General features: G+C 42.3%; 1 protein-coding gene across 13 annotated transcripts in view; it reads right to left on the bottom strand.

The window, feature by feature from the left end:
- LOC119012389 (MAM domain-containing glycosylphosphatidylinositol anchor protein 2-like) overlaps positions 1 to 25,143 on the bottom strand; it is a 254,941-nt gene that overhangs the window by 99,828 nt on the left and 129,970 nt on the right. For all 13 annotated transcript variants that reach the window (XM_037086148.1, XM_037086150.1, XM_037086151.1 and 10 more), the window contains 2 exons: positions 18,991 to 19,130; positions 10,618 to 10,792 (listed from right to left, as the gene is read on the bottom strand). In XM_037086148.1, coding sequence (XP_036942043.1) covers positions 10,618 to 10,792; positions 18,991 to 19,130 — 315 coding nt within the window. The remainder of the gene's footprint in view (positions 1 to 10,617; positions 10,793 to 18,990; positions 19,131 to 25,143) is intronic.

Genomic DNA, 25,143 nt, shown 5'->3' with positions numbered 1-25,143 from the left:
AGGAGGGTTCAGAAAGCTTTCTTTCCTCTCTCTTTTCTCTATTAAATCTTCTTTACTTGACTTCCCCACTCCCTTACACACAAACACAAACACACACACACACACACACACACACACACACACACACACACACACACACACACTTCTTACTTTTTCTCTTATCATTGTACGGTGTGCACTGAGCATCTCAGTAACACTAACTAACTCTCTCTCTGAGGCCACAGTCATCAGGTCTAGTTAAGTTTAATTACTGGCAATTAAAGGTAGCAATGCAGAAAGGAACCAATGGAGCGACGGTGAACAATGCAGCGTGCCACATCACTGGTAGAAGCCTTAATAGATATAGAGGACAATGGTCTCGTTAGCGCTGCGAGACGAGAATCTAATGTATAGTAAAGTGGGCCCATGCCCTCCAGCGACCGACTGCTAATGTGTTAAAAAACAGAAATGATTCAGACAATATGCAGGAATCTAAAAAGCCTTTTTATTTGTGTTGTAAACAAACCTCCAGAGCTTTAAATATAGATTTTTGATTGCTCTCTTTCCCTTGAAGTCAAAACTATGCAAATCGAAGATATTTAAGCTCAAAGAGTGGGTGATGTTTCCCTCCAGCCAGATGAAGTCATCCTGCACTTTAAGTGTGCTGTTTAAACGGCTGCTTTAAGAGCCGGAGCGGCCCACTTAGGGCTGCTGCACCTCCATCTTCCTCAGTGACAGTGCTTTTCCAATTATGCTGTCTTCGGAGGAACACTGGGAGTCTGTAGGTGTGTGCACAATTGGTGTGTGTGCATGCACGTTGAGGATGTGTGTGATAAATGGCGGGGCAGACGTCAGCAGCCCAACAGCAGAGCCTGCAACCCCTCACGTCCTCCCAGTGATGGAGATGAGGAAATAATGAGGCCCAATTCGGCTGTGTGTATGTGTGTTTGTGTTGTGTGTGAGTGTGTGTGCTGGGGGTTGAGGAGTAATGAATCTCCTCTTCATCCTCTCGCCTTAGACAGTGGCGTCTGCCTCAGCCCATCTCCTCTCTAATTCATCTCCCTAGAAAACAAACAGGCCACAGAGCACTGATCTAAACAACGACGCCTAGAAAGCCACCATTAGGGTCGCAGGCAAAGCTCCAGTGACATGATGGAGTCCTATTCTGGTTCCAGCCTAATGACCATCTCCTTTGTAGGGTCTGCACAAAGAGGAGTTGGGAGATCTTTCCTAAATGATGATTAGAAAGCACTTTCACTACCTGTAATAACAGTATTAGCAGTATAACCATGCAATATTTATCCTAATGTGCATTTTAATGGCTTACAAGGGATATGATGGGTGAAGGAGGCATACAGCCTGTTGTGCTGTTGTATGTCGGAAAATAACAAGATGTCATACATTACTGAGCCGCCTCCTTCTCGACAGCAGGCAGGCTTCCAGGAGGCCGACGCTTGTTTGACCACCACTGACGCGACGTCTGATGTACCAGCGCGCTGCATTTCTTTAACGACACCATCGCCACCAAAATTAGCATTTAAACATCCTGGCAGACGGTGAATCTCCAACGGTGATCTCAATTCTGTACCAGCAGGCGTGGACATCACACACTTACCAACAAACAAATCATGTATTTAGAAACAGCACTGCCCTTGTGGCCATTAAAAGGAAAACCGCAATCTGATTGGCTCTTTCTGCCGCTACATCCTGATTCACCGGACATAACATAATTCTAAAGGGAGAATAAGGACATTTGCGTGTGTTTTATGCACACCGCCAAGTTCTGTGACGTAATGCGTTATAAAATCATTACAGAGTCTCTTTATGCTCTCCATCACCCTCCGTCAGTAAACAACTATTTCATTTCTCGTCTCTTTGGTCTTCTTTCATAGTAGCACCGAAACACCAAAGCTCAGCGTGATATTTGTTTAAACAACATCCTTCAACCGATTCTCGCCTCAGACCATTTCAAGACTTCTACCCTCCTGAGACTTCTTCAAACAATATTATCATTCACAGGCAGCCAGTAAATACTTCTTTTGCTCGATACATTTTCTGGTTTTAAAAACGAGCAGAGCTTGGAGATCGATATCATCATTATTCTTCATGAGTCACGGCGTATAGTGGGCTCTTGTAATTGGGATATTGTTGTATATATATATATATATATAAAAACGCTGCAGAAAAATGATAAATACTAACTAGCTGCCAGCACATCATCTCTGGCCTTTCCTCGCCCTGAGAGGAAATGTTAAAAAAAACACAAAAAACAGATAAGAATGAAATACTGCACGAGATAATCACATTAGCATACACAAAACAAACACACTGTGGTGTGTTTTAAGCCCCTGATGGGGAGAAAAACAGAGGCAAGAGATGAGGCTGACTCCACTACTCTGATTAAGGGCCCCTACCAAGAGCAAGTCCTTGAAAGAGTAATGGGCAGTCGTGAACTGGCTTTACCTCCATTAACCAAACCAGCAAACATTTACATAATGTACACATAATGTGCTGATTCATTCTGTCCTGATTCAAACAAGGCTCAGATAACTCACCGTGGCTGTATCACACCATTCATCACATCAGGTCATTTACATCCAAAAGCACTTAAGAGGCACTGCAAATATATCTTTGTCTACATACATTATGGGATCTTTTCAGAAGATTGTACAATACATCATCTCATATCACAGGATCGCATTATTCTGAGATACCAAGATGGTGGTCCTCAGCCTCTCTTGCTCTGTTTTCAGCCCTTCAGTGGATGATGAAGAGGCCATGTGAGGTTTTGTGTTGCTTGAATTCAATTTTAAAGAGCACGGGAAAAAATGTCCCTCAAACAGCGATGATCCAATCATCACTCAGTAAGAGGAACGATGCACGGCAGGTCTATCACACATCAGATTTCTCTACGTGTCAGAGCAGTGTGAATAGGGCTGAATTGAGAGTGAAGGGTGGTGTATTCCTTAAGCCTTCTAAAGCCAAACAATATACAAGCACAAAAGTGTAAGGAACTAATCAAAAAGTGTGTTTATCTGCTCTCATGTAAGCTGAAAACAAAAGCCTACCCGGCTAACTAGCTTACTGACAGTAACCGGGTGTTTGTATTCTACTACTTCAAAGACCAAGGAGCTTAAATGTGCCATATGTAAAGATTTTGGTTGAAAACATAAAAATAATAAAGTTACATAATCAACATAATTGGAACTAGTTGTGATGAATGACATCTATATAATATTGCAGAGATATCTGCTGAGGTTAGCATGTTAACTAGCTAGCTCAGCCTGTCACAATCCAAAGCTCCTGAACTAGCGGTATAAACAACAACACTCACTAGCTTCAGGGCTAACTGAGCTAAATAGCTAATGGTAGCTACAGTTAGCATCAGCTGGTGGTTATTTTAGTGACATGCTGCCCCATAGTGATTTGGAGTATGAATGTGACAGGTGTCCAATTCTTACAGTATTTCCCCGTCCACTGTGTTAGCTAAGTATTTCCCTATAGCATGCATGAACAAGTGGCAGACCACAGTCACGGTTCTATCTGGACCTGTGACCAAAAACATAAAAAAACGAGCTGAGAGCTGATGATTTTATTTGATAGACATAGGAGAAGGCTGGATGGATTGCATTATGAGGCTTGGATGCATTATGAGGTTCAGAATTTTGCTGGGAGGACATCTGAATACAGTGTTTACGAGCTAAGCTAACAGTCTGAAGTCATATTCCCCCTGACACATACATACAGTATAATACAACGATTAATGCGCTCTATACATAAATACATGAACAATACTATTTGCTGCTCCTCAGCTGGAAACCAGCCAACCTCGCGGTTGCCAGATACGCGGCTGATAAAATCTGCTCATGACAGTTGCATTTTACGCCTCATCAAGGGGCCAGTGGATGCACTGTATCTTATTTTATCAATGAAACTGTCAAAATAAAAGCTTGCCATGATTGGAAGATGGCCCACATGTTAACAATTATGTCTTCCTTCAATCTGAGTCATAACTCAACCTATTGAACCTGCCTCCAGCACCTGCTTCATTGAAATGAACCCACTAATCAATAGGATCCCCTGAGATCCCCCTCCCACACATTTTCCTCTGCATACAGCCAAATATATTGCCTAGTCACTTTAACGCAGGCTCTCTGCAAATACCAATAATGAAGAGACGCAGGAATTAATAGTTCAGGCAGCAGCCTGAGTCAATAGTTGATCTTTATCACCCTGTTTTTTGTTTCTGTGAGTCACTGTTTCTTCAAAAACCCTCTGCTTCTCTTGCTTTTTACATATTTACTCAGGCACCTGACAGCAGGGGCTGCTTGAATTGGACACCTGATGAGATAGGAAGCGCCAGTTACACTGACCGACTGGATAAACCAAAGCCAGCATGGCCACTAAACAAACACCATCAGCCGCTGTTTGGTCTCTGAGCTCCTTCATGAACTCCATCGATGGAAGGCAAACATAAAGCAGACACACTTCCCCAAGTCTGCCTCACACCACATGCTGCTGCACAGTGTTGCACAGCTGAGGAGGCGTATGCCAAGACAAGTTAAGCCTTTGACGTGTGTGTGTGTGAGTCAGGACCTCACCGGTGGAGAGTGTGTTCATGCATAAGCATGTGCTTGAACCCAATGGGCAGCCTCTATTTTCATTCCCTCTCACGCGCGTGAGCACACATAGAGATGGACGCACACATTCACACGTCTCACATCTCGATGAACGCCACTGTTGCCAAAAGAAAATGATTCAAGCTCGAGCTCTTGCCCATGTGCTCACAAACACACACGCACACAAACACACGGCCACCTCATTAAAATTCTCTGGCTTGTGCACCAGCAGTGTGGAGTAAGGGCTTTGTAAGTCCTTCCAGAGATAACACAGAGAAAGCAGACTATTGTCTTATTCTAATCCTTCTCTTGAAGGAATGTAGAGAGAATATCAGGGAAGAGTGAGGATGTGTGGGAGAGACGACGATATATCTACAGTCCGGCGGCTTGTTTTCCCACAATATATGCATCATCTGATTCTTACCAGTTCACAGCTCCTGACAAACTGGCAAAGAAAACATTAATATCATCTGCACAACATTAGCATACGGACATATTTCCTGAGAACTCTGGGAAACTTGGCTGCACGCTTTTCTTTCTTTCCCACACTCCATCTCTGTGTCCTCAATTTATTCAGTTTTGCCAGTCTTGTTCAGACCATTTTTAAGGTGAGTTTAAAAGTGCTGCTTTATCACAGCTTGCACAGTAACTGCTGACCTGGACTGAGCAGGTTTAAGGTGCAGCAATTTCCATTTGTCCATCTGCTGAAATAATTCTGTTTCACTCTCTCCAAGTTAATTCTACAACCTGAAGACTATATTGGGCACCAACAACTGACTGATTATTGTCTGTCACTTGGAAGCTGTGAGGATGCATCTAACAATTCCTTTCTTTGGCTATTAACCTGTCAACCTTTCTTCAGTTGATTCAGTAAAATTCATTTTGTCCAACCGGTACATTCATTTGAAATTATATGAAACACAGAAAAGCTGAAATTCCCACTGTGTGTAGAGAAGGAACATCCTTGATTTCCAAATGAATTAAAGGTATCTTGCTGTTTTTTTGGAGGAGAGAGACCTGATTTATTTATTATTACTTATTTATTTCTTATTTTTCAACGTATCAATATTGTAAATATGACCTGTCAGAGTCCCTTTTCAAAAGCTGCATAGTGCATCTTTAATTTGTTTTTGTTTGGTATGCATTCTAAAACTGGTGAATGAAGCCAGGAGTGAGGCTGCATGATATGGTCAAAACAGTCATATTACAATTCCGATATGATTCATAATTAGTGACAATGATTATTTTTACATTGTGGTTTTAATTTTCACTGAAATACTATTAAAATCATGACGATCAGAGACTTCTGTTCGGGTCTGTACCAAACAAACGTTTGAAGAAAACAACCTGTGCATCTCTGCTGCAGTACAGTACTTCATTATAATGATGTTTTGTCTCATGTTTACCTTTATCAAAAAAAAACATGCAGCTTCTGCTATTTGGTTATTACACTGATTTGATAACTCACTGTGGGAAAAGTTTTGCAAATGCGGTAAAATTTGCTTAGAACCTCCAGTACAAAGAAACATTTCATGCCACTGAACTTTTCCCCAACAGTAGTTTCTGTGGCCGGTGGACATTTTTTTCTCTCGGTCGCCTCCTTTGCCAAATCTCTTCTAAATATATTGTGCTGGGCGATGGTCAGTGAACTAGTCTGAGCCTGCAATAAGCTGCCCCTGCAGAACTCTTAAGCCCTCCTCAATCAGCCACTCAATGAAACATTAGATGCTGCGGCAAAATTAATGCAGCCGAAATTAAATGAAAACACTGAAAGGACTCCCCTGTAGGAAAAAAGAGGTGAGCATCTTAAGCTTCAGATCGATCAGTGTAGGAGTTGGGCAAGGTTCTTTATTAACTTTGCAGAGGCCCTTCCCCGCAGACCGAACCCGCCGACAAACACAACTGAAGTGTCAGCAGGTATAAAATGTGCTTAGATGGACTTCTGAGCTTTGTAAATACGTTAGCTTTGAGCTGGCTATATAGCTAATATCAGCTCCACTGGGCTGCAGAGGTCAGTTATTAACTGTAATTATCTCTCGCTGTTTTCATCTGCTGCTCACAGGCAACTCTGGAAAACTTTCACAGCCTGTCTGTCTGACTGTCTGTACGTCTGTGTTTGCATTTGTTCATCCTTATTTCCTTCATTTAATTTCTTTGAACAGAGTCAAGCAGGCTGCGGCTGCTTTTATGAGGAGGGGGGGGACTTCTGAAGCACACTTTGATCTAATAAAGGTGCACATATGAATATGATCTCTCGTGCTTGCTTTGAAAATTGAAAATAAGACCCTTGATTCCAGGAAGCAGAGGCAGATACATGGTCTCAAATGAAAAAAAAAAAAAAAAACACAAGGAAGAGACTTTAGAGAGATCATTCAAGCTTTAAGCCTCTTAATGTAAAACAAGCTGGAGACTATCTTCCCCTCTTTCAGGAATGTCGCAGTGTGTTTTTCCTCTCCTTTTCTTATGTAAACAGAGTGATGTGAACAGACACACACACATGCAAGACACATCTGCAAGAGACAGCGAACATAATTCAAGGTGTTGTTGTCGGGAGGTCCGGCTCCAAAACAGCAATTTTAATACTAATTAAAAAATTGTTGCTGCAAACCACTAAAAATAGCATGTACTGCAGAGGCCCATCAATTAAATTCACCCCCGGGGGACGGCTATAACATTGCTCAGGAGGAAATGATGTGCTTTTGCCGGTTGTGCAACATAACACAATGCCAGCTAATGAAGTACAGGCGTACTGTGCAACAAGGCCGGATGCAAGGACATCACCAGGAGAACAATTTGAAGCGCTGCAGTGCAAAAAAGATATTATATTCATCTTGATTTGATTAATTAAGCATTTCAAGGCTTTTTTGCTTGTAAATGTTTCACTACTTGCCCTTTAGTGATGTAGTTGCATGGAGGGAAAAAAGAGTTGCTGGATTCAACTATATAATGACACTTTATTACTGTTACAATACTATCATTGTGTTTTAAATTAGATTTTATGCTACATTAAGGTATTTCATTCTATGTCAGTACATGGCAATATATAACTAAGAGCAGGGCTGGGTTGATACACTCTCGAACTCGCGTTTTGATTTACTATCATGATACCGAGGTGCCGATTTGATATGTAACATGAATTTTTGGTATTGTGATTCAGTAATAAGACTCACTGTGTTTCTTTTTTCTTTTTTACAGAAGACTAAGGGAAAACAATTCCATCATACACTTCTACAGACAATATATCACGGCTAAATTTTCCAAAAACAATGCACATCACCTGTCACTTTTATTTCAGCAGCAAGATATGTACATTGGATTTGTACTGCCCTCTCCTGGCACACGACGTCTCCAGTGGTAGCTGTTTTTTTTTTTTTTTTTAAACCCACTGGGAATTTTGAGCTTTGGAGTTTTGACCCTTTTGAGGTTGCTGTAGTTGGCCAGTGTGGTGGAGTGTTGAAGCTGCAGAGCAGCAGATTAATTTAACAACAAATAAGTTTGTTTCCACATAGCAAATGAAATACTGAATATGAGATCATTTGTAAATGACGTAATACAGAACTTGATGAGTTAGCATCGCTCTAACGGACAAAGCACAAATTTGATTCAGGAATTGTAAAAGAACGAGTCACAATATTACTGTTTTCCCACCCCGATTTTATAGCATTGCATTAATAAAGTGTAGTGTGTGTATATGACATATACCACAAATAGATAATTAGTAATAATTAGTAATAATTTTTATTTTCTTTCCACATTTTAGCACAACTCACTTACATAATCTTTAGTGTTAAATGTATACATTTCATATGCTTTTTCATTTGAATTTTTATTCAACATTTCTGTGCTGCTAATTTCTAAGATCTATAATCATTAAGTTCTTATATTAATTAAATACCCAGTTTTGCATTGTTCATGTACTATGAAATAAACACGCAATAAATGTTTGTCTCTAACAGCATGACAACTCAAACTTATGTCCTCAAAAAGCCAGACGACGAAGCTCAGTGAAAATCTGCGCGCTCCGATTATCCTCACGTCTGGCTCCGGTGTGCTATCTGGCTTCATTTCCACATCTGCTCCTCCAGCTCTTTAGAGCAGCCAAGGTGAAATGGTGCACAGAGGGAACAAGGCCCTGACTGTCAGCTGCTGAGACGCGTTCAGCCTTTGCTCTGCTGCTCCACTAAGGCTTTCTAAACAAGGTTCAATTCCACAACCTCCACCAGCGTCAGTCCAAATAAACAGATACAAGGATGTGGCTCACACACCGAGGCGCAGGAATAAGCCAGAAACAGGAACGAAGATATGGGCAGAGAAAAAGAATAGAGCAGGGGCCCATAACTGCCTGAGCGTAACTCACAAAACTGCAAAAAGGAGCCAGGGTTACCACTCAAAGATGCATCAAGTGAATGTAGGTTTTTACTGGAAAGGTATCATGCACTGGAGAGGGCTCAAGCGCAGCTTATTTACTGCAAACATGTTCTGCTCCACTACCTCTTTCTTTCCTCTGCGACTATAAATTGGATGTTTGGCAACAAATTAAGGGCAGAGAGGTCATCAATTTTCAAAGAGATAGCCTTTTTTACTTTGCAGCTTGGCATAAAAAGGAAGCAGGGATTGAGTGCTCCTGAAAGAGCGGTGAAAAATTCAGGAGGAGGGTTGGTGATCTTTCAAAGGCTCCGTAATCGCGATTCCAAACGTATCTCAGCAGAATCTTTTGAAGCTGAACAAGTACAATACACCTACATATCACACGCTAGAACTCCCACTTGTTGGAGGTTTTCTGAGGGTCCATCTTTGATGAAAGGGCAGCAACTCCCCTGTCTGGCCACCGTTCAACCACTCTCGAGGTGAAATAGGACAATCGATGCTGAATCAATAAAAACGATGCCACTAGATTGCTGTTGTCTTTGATGAATGCTAATGAGCCCTTGCTGTTTGTCGTACAGATACTTTAAACATAAAGAGGTTGCACTTACAGTCGATGACTGTGTCGGGATAATGAAAGCGTTTTAGCTTCATTAACATTCTCAGGGGAGCGCAGGGGTCTGTTCGGATGCTCTACCTCCAAATAACTTCATTCAAACAGCAGAAATATGAAACGTTTCTGTGCTTGGCTGTAAGGTTTTATGTAGTTACACACTGATCAGCACTAATTGCTGTGCTGCAGCTGTCTGTGCCCACAGTGAGATTTGTCTGTATTTGAGAAATTTAAATAATTCTGGTCAAATTTAGAAAGTAATACTCCAGAACTTGTTTCATTTCACAAAATAATTTCATTCCTTTGACTTTAATGGAATTCAGAGTAATACATATGGACTGGTAGCAATTTAGAAAGCTAACTGAGCTGGCAGCTGCACTATCCTGTGCTTTACTACACTGTTAAGACTGACTATACTGCATATTCAGAGCAGTAAATAGAAACCTTTTCAGGGTCACGGCTCTCTGGAATGTGTCCTAGCAGAGATATTAGGCAGGAGGCAGAACGACACCGTGGCCACTTATTCCCATAGTAACACACATACAGAATCTGATAGTCTCGCCTTTGGGAAACATTTTACGCTTCACTTGGATGTCTTTGTGAACTTGTAAGAAACACATACTAACAAAGGAAAACAAAAAAACATGAAACTCCACACAGTAACAGCCAAGACAAGAAAGAAAAACAGCTACGACCTTGTTACTGTGAAACAACAGGGGGCGATTATGTTTGGTAAATCTTGTGTAAAATGTTTAGTTAGCCTTGCTTTCTAAATGACAAATGAAAAAACAGCCATTTTTAGGATGGAGGATTTAGGAGGATTTTTCAGAGGAGGAGACGCCCACCCTGATAGAGCTGATGTCAGGAAATCCAAGGCCATCCTCGGCCTTGCAATAGTAGCGACCGTGAAGCAACAGAGGACAATTATGTTTGGTAATTGTTGTGTAAAAAAATCTGTAGTTAATCTCTTAATCTTTCTTTCCAAATGACAAAAACGTCCATAAACTGCTCTAACCAATTTCGGGAATCTATCACACTTACAGTAGACGTCCACCCTGATGGACTTGATGGCAGGAGATCCGAGGCCGTTCTCAGCCTTGCAGTAGTAGCGACCTCCCTGGGTCCTCAGGATCTTTGCGATGTGCAACGTCTCGTTGAACACGCTGGAGTCCTGGAAGCGGTCCGACACGCTGCCGGCTGTCTTGGTCCATCGAATCTGGAAATGAACAAATTGCAGAAATGACTACACTTTCAGATTCAAATCTTGTGTGGTAATGTGCATGTGATAGAGTAAAGGGTAAGTAAATGTAAAGATTCTGTACAGTAATTTCATGCTACCATCAGTTCAAATGACCACTTCATGCATATTTCTTTCAAATTAAAAGCCATCTGGAAAATGGAGGTATTATGCCCTTTGAGCCAGTGGAAGGTTTTAACGTGAAATGTGTATGAGGCTGTTTCATATGATGGCCTTGCTGTATCTCAAAATAATGCTGTTGTACGTGTTTGTCACATTGGCTTGTGTTCTTGACAGGATTCAGTATTTTAGAGACGACTGAAGAAGAAGAAGATCCTGCTGTCACAGTACAAAGGAGGACTTGAGAGCTGAAAGTCTTCCGCTAACTTCCCTCTTCACTCTCTTCCACACAAGACTGACCTCCGTGTGGCTTTCTCAGCATGAGTACCTTTCACTAACTGATGAGACCCAGTTAGCCCATGGCTTTGAGGTGTAATGAAAGGTGAAATGGTGTTACTCTCCAACATGAGGTTGTAATTGACTCTCCATCATCTGCCTCTCCTGTCCTCATTAAAGCATACAGCATGAACAGGTACTGTGACAACTCTGGCCTGGGGGCCACACAGCCAGAACTACGGAGCATGAAGCTCCATTCAATCCCTCATCCTAAGTAAGCTGCAGATGGACTGGCTTTGCCTGCAGAGCCTCACATATCTCTGTCTAAGCAGAGGAGGCTATGAATTAGAATCCAGTATCGCCACAGTGTATGGCGTGGCGTCATCTTGGATACTGATAACATCCCATTTTACAGTGATAGCATCAGATGGAACAGGGATATCATCGCACCGAGGGATGGGGATTGGGTGCTATCTTGGGATTTTGCCGCTGTGCTGCTGTAGCTGTGGGGTTATACCCATGTCGACTCTAGCCCGGGGTTACGACAGCCTGAAGTTTGGTCATTTTCCAACAGATGGGGGAAGGGGTGGGTGGCCCAAAACCTGATAATGGTGCCCTGTTCCAGAGGCTTTTTTAGGAGCTTGGGGCGAGAGAATGACAAGGCCAGGAAGACTCACGCAGCAAAAGTTTATCAGTGGAGTTTCAGATTCTCGGTCTTGCTCCGGGTGTTACTGTTCAGAGTGGCGGCAATAAATTAGCTACCCTTAAACTCAAAGACTGCATGTGCTGTCTCTTCTCTATTTCACCAACCTCCTCTTCTTTGAAAAAAGTCTGCAGCCAGGCTCTGCCTCCCTCCCATCCCTTTGTACAGCCTTTAAGTCGATACATTACCATTAAAAATAAATGCCTCTAAATTAATACACTGCACAGAGAAGGCTTCACTCAGCCTGTTTCAAATGCATCAAGAGACATTGAGAGAAAGCACTCCAGGAAAAAAGACCCAGCTCAGCAACTGATCGATGCTAAAGTAGAAAATCCGGGGCCTTATTATAACAGTCGAGGACACCATGAGTTCAGCAAAACAGGGCCTCAAGTTAAATAAGTTATGATTATAAATTAGATGGAGCAAAGTTTTTGAATTCTGTGTCGCTCTCCTGCAGCGCTCTCGATCCCTTCATGCAAATACAAAGCAAGCTGGCTTATGGCGACCTCAGCAGAATTCAATATTCTCCCAGCTTATACCCCCAGTCATTTCCTTTGCCTTTTGTGTAGAGAGCTTTGAGTTTTAGGAAAGCACAGTATCAATAAGTGCATTGTCAGAGTGACACTAAGAAGTGGGTATTCAAATAACTCCTCATACTTTCAAAAAGAAAAGTGGCTCCTGTTTGTTTCTCGGGGGCAGCAGACTACATTATTGGTGAGCTTTCAACTCTTCCTGTGCCCTCCAGCTATTTTCATTCCTCCCCTCCTTTGACTTTTTTTTTACATCTGAACACCTCTACCCGCAGGGGGAGTCCTGAAGTGTGCCTGGTGAGAACAGTTTGACCCTCTTCACTCTCCTCAGCACAATGCAAATACTCTTGATCTGAGAGGAGCTGGCGGATTTGAGCAATATGATAATTGCTCCTCCTAGCCCACTGACAGCCCGGCTCAGTGTTTGTTAGCTATTTTTGCAGCAGTCCTCAGTTGAGACTCAGGAGGTGGCCGCAAGTAAACACAGGGGATCAAGTCAAACTGCCCATAACTCTGTTTCATGGCAAACATGTATTATTCCCTGTCGGCCCCTTGCAATTAAATGCTTATTTTATCAGAATGAAATGAAGATCGGGTCTGGTTGTCATGTTTCACTGAGCTGTGCGCTGGCATTTGGCATAGCATCAAAAACCCAACACCACTTAGTTCCACAAGGAAAAGAAAAGTCAGCGCCATAATAACACCATTAAAAAGTATCAGACATCCCAATAGAAAGATCAACATTTGCTCGCAAGGAAAACAGAAGCTCGTCCAGATTAGTATCCAACTGAAAATCCCAGCAGTGTTTGAGACCACACATGCTGCGATGTCACGGCAAGAGCTAATTAAAATGCGCCCAGTGTCTGTTGTTATGCAGGGATCATATGCTGGAGCACGCGTCCTCGGTGAATCTCCCATAATGCCTGCTGTGACGTTTCGCTCTCCCTAACTACAGACTGGTTTCTAATTGCTTGCCATCTTTTTTTTTTTCTTTCTCTCTTTTTTTTCTTTTTCTTTTTTTTTTTTTTTGCCGCTGATGGTGGGTCTGTGCCGCTCAGTGGTGCAGCCAAGTGTGGCTGAGCATGACAATCAAGCGATCAGAAGAAGCAGTGGGGGGTCCGGATCACATATTGCGAGCGCACAGACTCCACAGGTCTTTATTCATACAACATACTGACCCTTGTAAAATCGGATGACAATATAAACTGGTCCTTGATGTTGAAAAAAAACCCCCCAAAAAACAGGATAAAAATGGAATCAATCTGCCTGTATTTCTCTTGTCGTTGAACCACATACAAATGTTTAACAGCTGCAATTAAAGTCGCTCGATGACAACTGAGTGTAAATGACTGCGGGTGCAATAAGGAGGGTGAAGTTCAAGGGGAAACTGTGAGACGGAGCCCATTCTGGTACCGCCGTCTGTACGGCAAACGGGACATAAAAAGAGAAGGTTAAATCGTGTTCGCAAAAAAGCACCATCTGCTGCAGACACCAGCACTGTAGGCTAACTGTCATGGGAGCATCCAAAACAGATCACATACTCCAATTGGTCTGTATAAAGCAAAATGTCCCAGGGCCTGAGGTCAGCTTATTTGTACTCACTGACCCGTGGCGCCGCGAGTTGAATCTGGCCGGCCAATAATTGAAACAAAAAAAAAAAAAAAAGGTGTTTGCAATGTGGTGTTGCTGGCTATTGGAGCCTGGTACTCAAACAAAGTACTGTGGACATAATGGATGGAGGCCAGGGCAGGGGAGATGGGGGCAGATGGCTTCATCATCGGGGACTCTTTGATGTCTATTCGTGGCATCAAAGACGATGAACGAAAGCGGGAGAACAGTGGCCATGAAAGTATGAACAGATAAAGCTGTACATGTATGTATGTGGCGCTCTGATACAGAGACAAAGAGGGAGTGATAAAGACAAAGACAAAGAGGCATTGTATCTCATGGAGGCCAGGCTGAATGTGATATTCATTTTCAGATTTGATTTATTCATTACTTTTCAAATTAACAGTTTAATCCTTTGATCTATGAAATGTCAAGAATTCAGTGAAAAATGCTCGTCACAAGTCTCCCAGAAAGCCCAGGAGACGTCTTTAAATTGCAGTGGTATTCAATTTCCATTTAGATAAAACACCAACAAATCTCCACGTCTGAGAGGCTGTAACCTGCTAGAGCTCGCCAGTTGGGCTTGACAGATGACTCATTTATCAAAGATCTGATACATTCATAATAACATGTTCATTCATTTATTGATCGACTAATCATTTCAGCACTAAATAGAGGGAAAAGCAAAAGCGAGACTGTACATGTTTTATCCTTCAACTATCAAAGTTCATTTTCCATCTACTCAACTAATTCTTCACTAGCTCCACGTCTTTCATCGTACGTGCACCGTAAAATGAAAAGAGTTTTTAATTTGCTCGCCATGACATTTGGTTGAGACATGAAGTGAAGATTTTCAAATTTCAAATCAAAGAATAACTGCTGAATTTTCATGATAAATATTCAAATAGAAGAAGCAGCAAAATGTAATCAAAAGAAGTGTGTTTTTCAGAGCAGCACTCGTGTCGGATCAAACTGAATCATAACCTTGTGAATCAGAATGATTCTGGATATCAGTGGTGATACTCAGCTCTAACCTCAAGCCTGCAAAACCACTGACATTCCCATCAGCCATCAGAACCGAAGCTGAACTTGACTTGTCGAAGCAGGGAAATCACAGATGGAGTTTTGCAGTGATGGCTGCATCCTATTTAATTTAGTCTGCAAACAAAATCTACCTCTGGATACTAATAAAGTACCTTGTTCAAGGTCTACAATAATGTGTGTGCTCGCTCACTGGGACACTTACAAGAATGGTGCCATTGTTAGTATTACTGGTCACACCTGTGCTTTTCCTGTTTTCAACAAATCAAAATGCTGTGAAAATGGTCTATTAGCAGATGTTAGCATGCTAACGAAAACGACTACGTTGAGGAACACTGTAAACAACAATGTGACTATTAGCCACACAGAGCAGATAGCATAGCTAAAGAACCGTAGTCTTATTTGATAATTGGCATGAAAGATGAATTCATTATCAAAATTGCTTATCAAATCTTTATCTATTGATTATTTCTTTTAGAAATGCATGCAAAGAAATGGAAGGAGCAGGGAAACTGACATGCTGGTGTTTTACACAGATAGAAAGCAGAGTGAGAGACGGGCCCTGGCAGCAACTGAGATTTCTGTCTCATCCACCTCCTCAGAGAGCCAAGTTCCACAAATCCTTCCAGTGACCTCTAGCATTATACATCTAGGAGAATTTGACTTCATCGCTCCCCCAAGCCTGCCAGATGCCAACAGTCCCAGTCTTCCTGCAAAGCCCACAGCAACACCTTGAAATGCCAAACCCACAAGGCACAGTGAAAAAGCACATATTACACGGTGTGCCGGTGACTGACAGGAACATATATTTCTTTGACAATTAAATGGGAACGGAGGCAAGTGTTGCTGCTGCCACATGTGTGTGTGTGTCTGTGTGTGAGGCTGGACACATGTAAGCTTTTATTATTAGAAAAGCCTGTGTTTTTTTTTTTTCCTCCGAGGTGGGCGGGCAGGCGGATGTGCACGGGGCTGACAGTGAGGCCCACTGTGAGGAAGCTGCTGCCTGGTTGGACACAATCCAGAGACTCCATCAGCGAGAGGGCCTGAGGGGGCGTCTATGTAATTCAAGAAGTGTGCATATTGATAGACATGTGAGGAATTAAGCGGTGGCAAAATTGCCAACCATGGCCCCATTTACTCTGTGGTTGGTCCTTTGTGGTGCTGATGTTGGACTTGGCACAACAACACCATCGCTCTGTGCATTATCATCAGAGCCGGTAGCATCTCAGAGTCAGGGAGAGAGACTGAAATGTGGACATAAATGGTGAAAAAAGCAATTTTGTGATTTGCTAATGCAGAACTAATTGAAGCCATTTACAGTGATTGAGTAGCGGGATGTGGCCCCCTGTGATATTGTGGTGCAGATGGAGAGTCTGGTTTAAGTAACTGCTGGTATGAAGGGTTTTCAAGGAGACAAAAATCCAGAATGATTTCACAGGGAGAATATTTTCCCACTAATCTTAGGTGGAAGATCATAGGTGTTGAAAGTAAAGGTCAGTGGTTACGTGTGAGGGGAATCTGGGGATCGGGTTGGAGCTATATGTGAATTATTGAGGATGTTCCCTGTACAGCACATGGACCTCATAGTTGTTACCTTGGTAGCAGCTAATGGGGATCCAAATAAACCTGCTGACAGTCTGACTCACAACCTCTCATCAAAATTTAGCGTGGCATATTGGCTATAATGATGATGTGTTGAGTAACAACATCATCCAGCCAGTCTACATTGGTATCCAAGCATGGCTGGTCCTCACACGGTCGTTGTTGCTTTGATTTGGCGTCCATAGTGACAATCTTTTGTTTATTCTCTAGTAGGTAAGTCAAAACATGCTACACTAGCTCTGTTTTTTTTAAAAAAAAAAAAACGAGACATAAGCAGTTTAAGTTGGTCCTGCCCCTAGCCCCTGACGTAAGTGTTTCTTTGTTCTAGACCAGCAAAGTGTTGATGCCGCGCTGGAACCAGTTTTTCTGGCCCGAGAGTCTGTTCTTGGCTGTCGAAGTACAGAAGAAGAACAAGTTCCACAGAAGGCCCTGGCTCTGAACCAGCACCTGAACTGCCTTGGTCAAAGGTGGCATAAAGCATTTTTCTGTTAATTTTCTTGTCACATATTTAAATTGAAAGTCATGTGCATCAGATTTACAGAAATAAGACAAAACCAAAATATCTGCCTTATAAAAATATGTACTCTGTGATAAGAATACTTGTTTTGGAACTTGTACAGAACAAACATAGCAAACATTTTTGCAGTATCAAGTTCCATGTGTGTGCAAGTACAGTATGACTATGTGCATAGGGGACAAATAAACTACTAAAAAATTGTCCCCAGCAATGGTGAAACCAAACCAATACCTACGCCACTAATCAAAACAGGACACATTGAAAGTAGCTGCAACGTTTGCAGAGAGAACTGATTACTTTTTCCTCCACATATGCACTTGAAAGATGAATAAACTCAACTCAATTAAAATTTGGAAATTTGGGGGTGAAGAAAGACTCCAAACATGTTCTGAGGATTAATATTTAATTCTAATGAAGAAGACGAGCTGCTTATGCTGGTTTAACTTGGCGGGGATATTTTTTTTCCCGATGAGGTCGCATACGCTCGTGTTATTTCCACCAAGATCACAAAAGCAGCCTTCGGTCTTCTGCCACCCCAGATAACCTCCTCGGCTTCCGAAACCTCTCAGAGTGAGTGTGCGCATCCCCGCCTCTCTAGGTCCCCTGCCACTACCAGAGGGGGACGAAGCTGACACATCCCGAGGTCCGCAGAGACACAGCCGAGACCCGCCGTGCCAGGGGATCTGCGTGAGTCCCATAATGACTCGGTTTCAAAGGAGATCCTGCCTCTCCTGCCACAGCCATGCGGGGCTTTTGATCTCCCTCACTCCTCTTCCCCCTCCTCTCCTCCTGCCCTCGCTCTGCTCTGTTTTTCAGAAATTCTTATAAAGAGGAAAGACAGATATGATGAGTGTGAAGTTGCCCCCCCACAAACTGACGACAGAAGGAGATGAACGGTGCGTCTGAACCTCTCGCTAATTTAAGAGGCCTCACCTTTTCAATTGAAATATAAAAATCAATATGCTCTTTTGCTTTGGCATCCAGAGGGGAAGTGTACAAACTAATGGCCCCATCTATCGATCAAAAGGAGGATTATATTAATCAATGTAAATGTGCTCGGTCCTGTCCGGAGAGGGTGCTGAAATCTGTGCAATTTTTGTTACCGAGCAAATTGGAAACAACATTCGATAAGTGTTGGAAAGGTTACGATGTGCAAATCCTGCCCAGATTAATACGAGAACAAAATGTGATGGTCAGGTGTATTGTGGCAGAACTGACATTTATACCTGCACGGATCAAGTTGGTTGGTATTTTGTCTAAGCAACGAGATGGGATCTCGTTTCTGGTTTACTCTCGCTTTTATTTACTCAGGAAAAAAAGGTGTTTTCTTAATTAGTTCAGATCACAACAGTCAAATCAAAGAGTGAGGGGTGAAAACTCTCTTTCAGATGCAGAGGACCCACGTGCATTTGCATGACCCAGAGTCGTTCCGCTGTGGCCTGCTTCTGGCTCGTTACAGTCGTGTTTTGGCAGATGTTTTTGTTTCCGCGTTCTCATTAGACTCGGAAGCTTTCATTATCAACATGCAGGTGCACAATGCAACCTAAACCATCAATAATTAAAGGATTAAACTTCTAAGCTGGTTTAGTGCAGGGGTACGTGGTGTGCCACTCAATGACGCTTATACAGAATTAAAAGGAAAAGCTGCTGAAGGGAGAGTGAGGACAGGAGGAACAGACAGGAAGGAGAGACGGGCTTTAAAATTAGCATCTTGTCCTTGTGCTGCTATTTTTGTTCATGTGTCAGCGAAGGACAGACAAAAAGGTTTCGAGTTCCTTACCTGTGGTCGAGGATGCCCCGTCACTAGACAGGTGAGCTCCAGGGTCTCTCCCTCTCTGATGGTGTAGACTCTCTCCGTGTGCCTCTCCTCCTCAACATTACAGGCATGCCCTGAGTGTATAATGCGGACAGTCGGAGGGGCTGCGGATGAAAAAAGAAAAGAAAAATCCCAAACCGTGTTAGCATTCTGGTCATTTCTGGAGGAATGAGTAGTTTAGCACAACAGATGGTGTATTGATTAAGTGGTTGTCTCGATGAAAACAAGCATTGTGGTCACGTTTGTGCCGCACACAACACACCAAAAGGTTTTTGTTCAAGGAGAGAAGAGAAAAAGAACTGAGACTTTTATAGCATCCTTTTTGGTTCAGCTTTCAAACACGGCTAGTATATCAAATACAAAGTGGAGGAAAGGTACTTTGGCAAAGTGTTTCACTGCCAAACAATGTTATGTATTAACAAGTAACTTGTGAAAGGAGCACTTTCACAGACGTGGCGCTAATAGGGCTGCAAAGTGTGTTGTCATTCTTTTCAAAAGCTCTTAAAGGCACAATGCACAATTTTAACAAATTGGTCATCCCACCACCGAAGAACAAAAACAAAAAGTACAATTACTGCTACACAGTTTAACTCTCCTGAGCCGTGGTGCTGAATAACAGGCAGAACATATTTAGCTAAATATAATGATGTAACGGTGCATTCATCCTCTGACCTTCTAGATATCAAATGTAATAACTTCATCATTTTATCTTATTAGACATTTACTGTATTTAAAATGTTATCAGAATTATCACATGACTGGCCAAAAATGTGTTTTGTGAGGTAACAGCGACCTTGACCTCTGACCTTTGGCCATCATATTCTAATCAGTTTCATCCTGGAGGTTTTTTGTTTTTTTTTAATGATCAGAAATCATCCTAAGAAACATTTGAGTTTAGAGATATATTAAAGTATCACAGTGCTACTTCAGGAGCGTAATCATCGTGACAGTCCTTAAAAGCCCACACATTCTTTTCTTTTATTTGTCATTTTGAGACTAAATTTGACCGTGTGACCATCTTTAGTGGTTTTCTGATTCACCTTGGTCCTGGTCACACTATCTTGAAAAAGATAGATTATGGCAGAAGCAGTAACCAATCAGTATCTCTCCACTTTGATTCTAAGTGACACTCAATTTGCATCCTAACCAAATTAGCCAGTGTGCGCAGCAATAATGCAAATGCAGTGTCAAGTAGATGACTGACTGTGAACAACTGATGCCGGGCCGCAAAACAAGTCATTTCTCTCACTCTCCCCAGTATCAGAATTAATTTACAACTCAGTGTAATTACATGCCAGAAGGGTTCCATAACAAAATCTTATACATGTATATGCACTGTGCAAAAAAAAAAGGATTATTATCCAAAATGGATCATTAATATCTTGAAAACACAGACACTGACTACAAAAAAGTAATAATTATTTTATAAGTAAATGTCTTTAGATGACTTTAATATACTTTCACAAAAATTTCCATATTAACTTAAAATAACTCTGTCATTGAGAGTGGGTGTCCATGTTTAAACTGGTGGAAATCTCATTTTGGAAGAGAAACTCATCATTTAGCACATTCATTTTAGCACATAATCCTAATGTAATGCAATTAGGGATATAAAAATGCCAGAAAACTGTGATATGGGCAAATTAAGTTCAGTATTCGGCTGCACGGGCACTGGAAAAACTCTAGACTACCCACAGCTGTCTGCTCACTGCTGTAATGGCTGCACTGGTGCATCTCTCTACCATTACATGACCCCTGTGAACAATAAGGACATTTCAATATGTCCACGACTCGACATGTAATGGGACAGAAGCTTAGGGAGTTGGACTGAAGGGAGGGACGAGTCATCTTAGGTAAACGTTCAGTTCCACTGAGCCGTAAAAGCGCAGTTGCATGTAACCGACCCCTGACAATACTAGCATCTGTTAAGCATTTATTCCTCTCCAACTTACATGATTAGTGAAGAGGTTTGGGATGAGATGATTTAGAGGGAGCGGATGCGGGATGTGATTAGAAGGAGGAGTACAAATTGGTGAAAAAGGAAAAAAGAAAAGAAAGTCGAGCAGAAATCACACCGAGTTGCAGACTGCAGCTCGCCTTTCATGTTGGAGGAGCCGCTTCCTGTGCGGGCCCCTCTCTCTCTCTCTCTCTCTCTCTCTCTCTCTCTCTCTCTCTCTCTGTCTCTCTCTGTCTCTCTCTCTCTGTCTCTGTCTCTCTCTCTCTCTCTCTGTCTCTCTCTCTCTCTCTGTATCTCGGCAGACTCACGCCCGGCAGCAGACCCACTTCTACCTCTACGCAGGCTACAATGCTAATGAGCGTGGCGACTCTCCTCCCTAACGCTGCATTGGGAGTCTCAGCCAGAGTGTACCCTTAGCCACGCGCTAACCACTCGTCCCCTCCCCTGTTGCCGACCATGCTGTTTGTCTCATTCAGCTCGTTAGCTTAGTCCTGCCCGCCGAAAAACGCTAGGTAGATTGATGAGCGCCGGTCCTAACTGGCTACTCATAATGCCTCGTTGGACTACTCTTGCTCTAACACTTCATCCTCTCTCTCCAGCTGCAGATGAATACACTGGTGGTGAATTCCATAGGGGCGGATAAGGGATTGAGAAATAGGCTCAGTGTAAGGGAGCTTCACGCAAGGCTGCCACTTGAAACAAAAAAAAGGGCTTAGAAACAAGACCCCAGGGCGCTAGCCTGAACAAAGTACTAATGCCATTTACTCCAATGAGCCAGTATCTCTGCAGCATACTATCAGTCCTGGAGGAAAGTAGGGAAACACCCGTAATTAATGATCTTCAACTGCTATAGCGGCTACTGCAACGGCAGCACACACATAAACACACACTCGTTCTTTGCGCAGACAACACTGAGCTCGCAGCGACGAAAGCAAATAACCCTCTCTTAAGCGAACATAATGAGCCCCATAATGTTCTCGCAGTCGCACACATATCCTCGCATGGCTAAGACCTGCTTTCTCACATCACATGGCCTAGAGCATGAACTAAAATGGCTGTCATTACTACATAATTCCTTGTTTGTTTAGTTTTCATGAAAAGCCGCTTGATATATGACAGTAACTACTCACTGAATATTCAGAAGAGACATCTGAGAGCGAATGAGGAGACGTTAATGCAGTGAGACGCGCATAAAGTGAGACGTCAATGTGCTGTCGGGTTTGAGATAAAAGATGTCCGAGCAGAGAGGAGTAAAAGGCTTTGAAAACATCTCAGCAGGCCAGACACAGCTGGTTTATACCCCTTCACATCTTCACTACGGCTCAGACATGTTCACCATGTGGACAAGAATCTGTCTCATTCAGTGCATTAAGTTAGTGCACCAAACAAATTAAGTGGAAAACAAGTGAGGTACAGGACAGTGGTTGAAGAAGCCCTGGTTAGGTTTAGACACAAACCCCCACTTGGTTAGGGTTAGGAAAAGATCAACTTCTGGCTTAAATTACCTGTTTTGGTGACCACAAACATGGCTACATCTGTCCTGAGGTTACAAACACATCCATCGAAATATCCAGCGGTGCCACAATCAACAAAAGTTCAAACGCAGTCTCGAACAGTGGTCACTGGCTGGGCAGCCTTCTCACATTCTGATACAAAAGTCAGGTTGTAACATAAGTGTGCAAGTGAAAACAAAATAAATTGTAAAAAGTACAATATTTGCCTCAAAAAACGACAGTTAAAGTGTAAAGGAGCATAAAATGGAAACAGTAATAAAAGTACCAGTACATCAATATTGAACTTGAGGTAAATTATTTATGGAATTGTTAATTCAGTCACTACTTATTCAAAATGTGTACACTCGACATGATATTTACTGCAAACACATTGTGGTTCTAAATATTGATTATCGGCCTCCTTCATTACAAATAACAGGTATCAGTACTGAAAACACCATCATCGGTCAATCCCTGACAAATAAGTTAGTAATGTTTTCTTGTTTCCTTTTTAACATTTGTACAGTTTTGCTATCATTTCAGATTGTATATCCCCAGCAGAGGAGCCAGGCTAAGGTTAAAGTTTTACCCTGGCACCCTATAATAAATAAGTTAATCTCATTTCAGTTTAACAGAAACTTGACAGAAGAAACAACATTTTTAGACTTGCTACATTTTGTGCCTCAAACATTTCCAAATCCGACAAAAGTTTGACTTCACACACAGAGCAGTGTGCGGCTCCATCCTCAGTGGTGGCAGAACTATTCAGATCCTTTTCATAAAAGTAAAATGATCTGCTATGAGCCCTGCATTTGTAATGATGCTTAAAGGTGCCCGATGGAGTTTTCTTGTAAACAAACAAAAGTTATGTTTGCATCATTGGTACACGATACAAACAAATCGGGGACCCACTCGTCTAAATTTCGCTCAATAATTAAAATTCCATGGAGGGCCTGTATGCAGAAACAAAGAAGTCTCACCAGCTTAATGTACTGAAAGTATCCACACTACAAGGATTCGCAATGTAGGATGGCCCCATTCGTAGCGTAAACACAAACAGTACATTATATAAATGGATTATTTTTACTAATGCCTCAGAGTATATAAGCACCGTTTCAACACTCCAATTGGTTCATCAAATGGAGCTAATTGTAACTATTTTATGTTCTGTTGTTGGGTAGTTTGATTTATAATATAATGCATCCGACGTTATAAAATGACCATATGTTTAAGTACAGTACTTCTGAACATGAATTACTATCTGAGGGGACGCACAGCAGATCCACCCCCAGCAGTCCCTGCAATCTCTTTGGATAATCAGAGGCATCGTTAAAGTTACCACATGTACAGGCTTAAAGCCAGTAAATCAATTATCAACTTTTCTAAAGCACCTCCTTCTATCTTCTAACCCTCCAGAGCAAAAGTACAAGATGTTAAATGAGTGAGTGGTCATGTGCCATGTTGAGCAGCAGAGCAGAGGTCATTTGGGAGCAATGAGCTGAAAAAAACAATTCTGCTGGTGGCACATTTGGATGTTAATTAGCTGCTTTTTTTCTGATCTCGTTTTTTTCCCTGCCAGTTGGGGAATTGGCATTGGCATAAAAAGCACATCTGCCACTCGCACTGATGTGAGAAGTGCAAAAGAGTGCAGGGAAGAAAATCAATGCTAAATATTGAGCTGATCTTTGCAGTCAAACTAATGCAGAATTACCCTGAAATCACTTGTTTATATCGCGCGACAAGCGCTCATGATTAAACTGCGCTGTTGCAAATGTTGCCATGTGAACCTGTGGGTTAAGATGGGATATTTGCATAAATGTGCATCCAAGGCTGCACGGTCACTCCCCCGCACTTCTCCCGCCCACCCAACCATCTGCAGGCACACACAAACTCTCACTCACAGCCTCCTGATAGCTTTAAGTTTAAAAAAGGGGAGCGGAGGAGCTGCCGGCATGAAGCAGGAATCTCAGAGGTGCACCCCCTTTTTTATTCTATTATTTCATTTCCACAACAGTGACGTCATTTCCCTCTGCAGAAACACACAACAGGGACAGAAAAGTAAGAGTCGGAGGTGAATAACAGACTTAGTTTAGTGCTCTCCCTGCATCTTAAGTCGGTGCACGCCTGTGTGTGTGTTCCTCAAGTTGTTTTTTCGAGTGTGCATTATGTCATTGTGTGTTGAATGAGCAGCTCCCACTGGAGTGCCGAGCCTTCCTTTGGCCTCAGTTGAGGGAGATGGAGACAGCTTTATCCACTACTGCCAATGGAGATTAAATTGGATTTGGCTAAAAGCAGCCTTGTCACCACGGTTCTGGAGTGCCTGAGTGGCAGAGGGGATTCTTGGCAATGGTGGGGATTCTAAATTTGACAAACAAATGAATGGGGGAAAAAAACCTCCAACAGCTGGTGCTCGTTGTCGCTGTGGGCTTAATGTCCTCAGAGCAACCCCTCAGGACCACTAACCATATCCTTCTAGTTTTCTGGGCTCCACAATCACCTTCTCAGAATAGGAAAAGCCAGATAGTGACAAACAAGAGAGACCGAGGCACAGAAGGAGAAAAAGAAAAAAAAACATATGCAATATGCATAATGTCACAATTTAAATGAGAATAGTTTTTGTTATCACACGAAACTCATTATGAATTCTATGCCAGGTCCACCAGAAAT

The sequence above is a fragment of the Acanthopagrus latus genome, chromosome 22 (genome assembly GCF_904848185.1).
Source record: "Acanthopagrus latus isolate v.2019 chromosome 22, fAcaLat1.1, whole genome shotgun sequence".
NCBI lineage: Eukaryota > Metazoa > Chordata > Actinopteri > Spariformes > Sparidae > Acanthopagrus > Acanthopagrus latus.
This window is presented reverse-complemented; position numbering and strand designations above follow the sequence as displayed.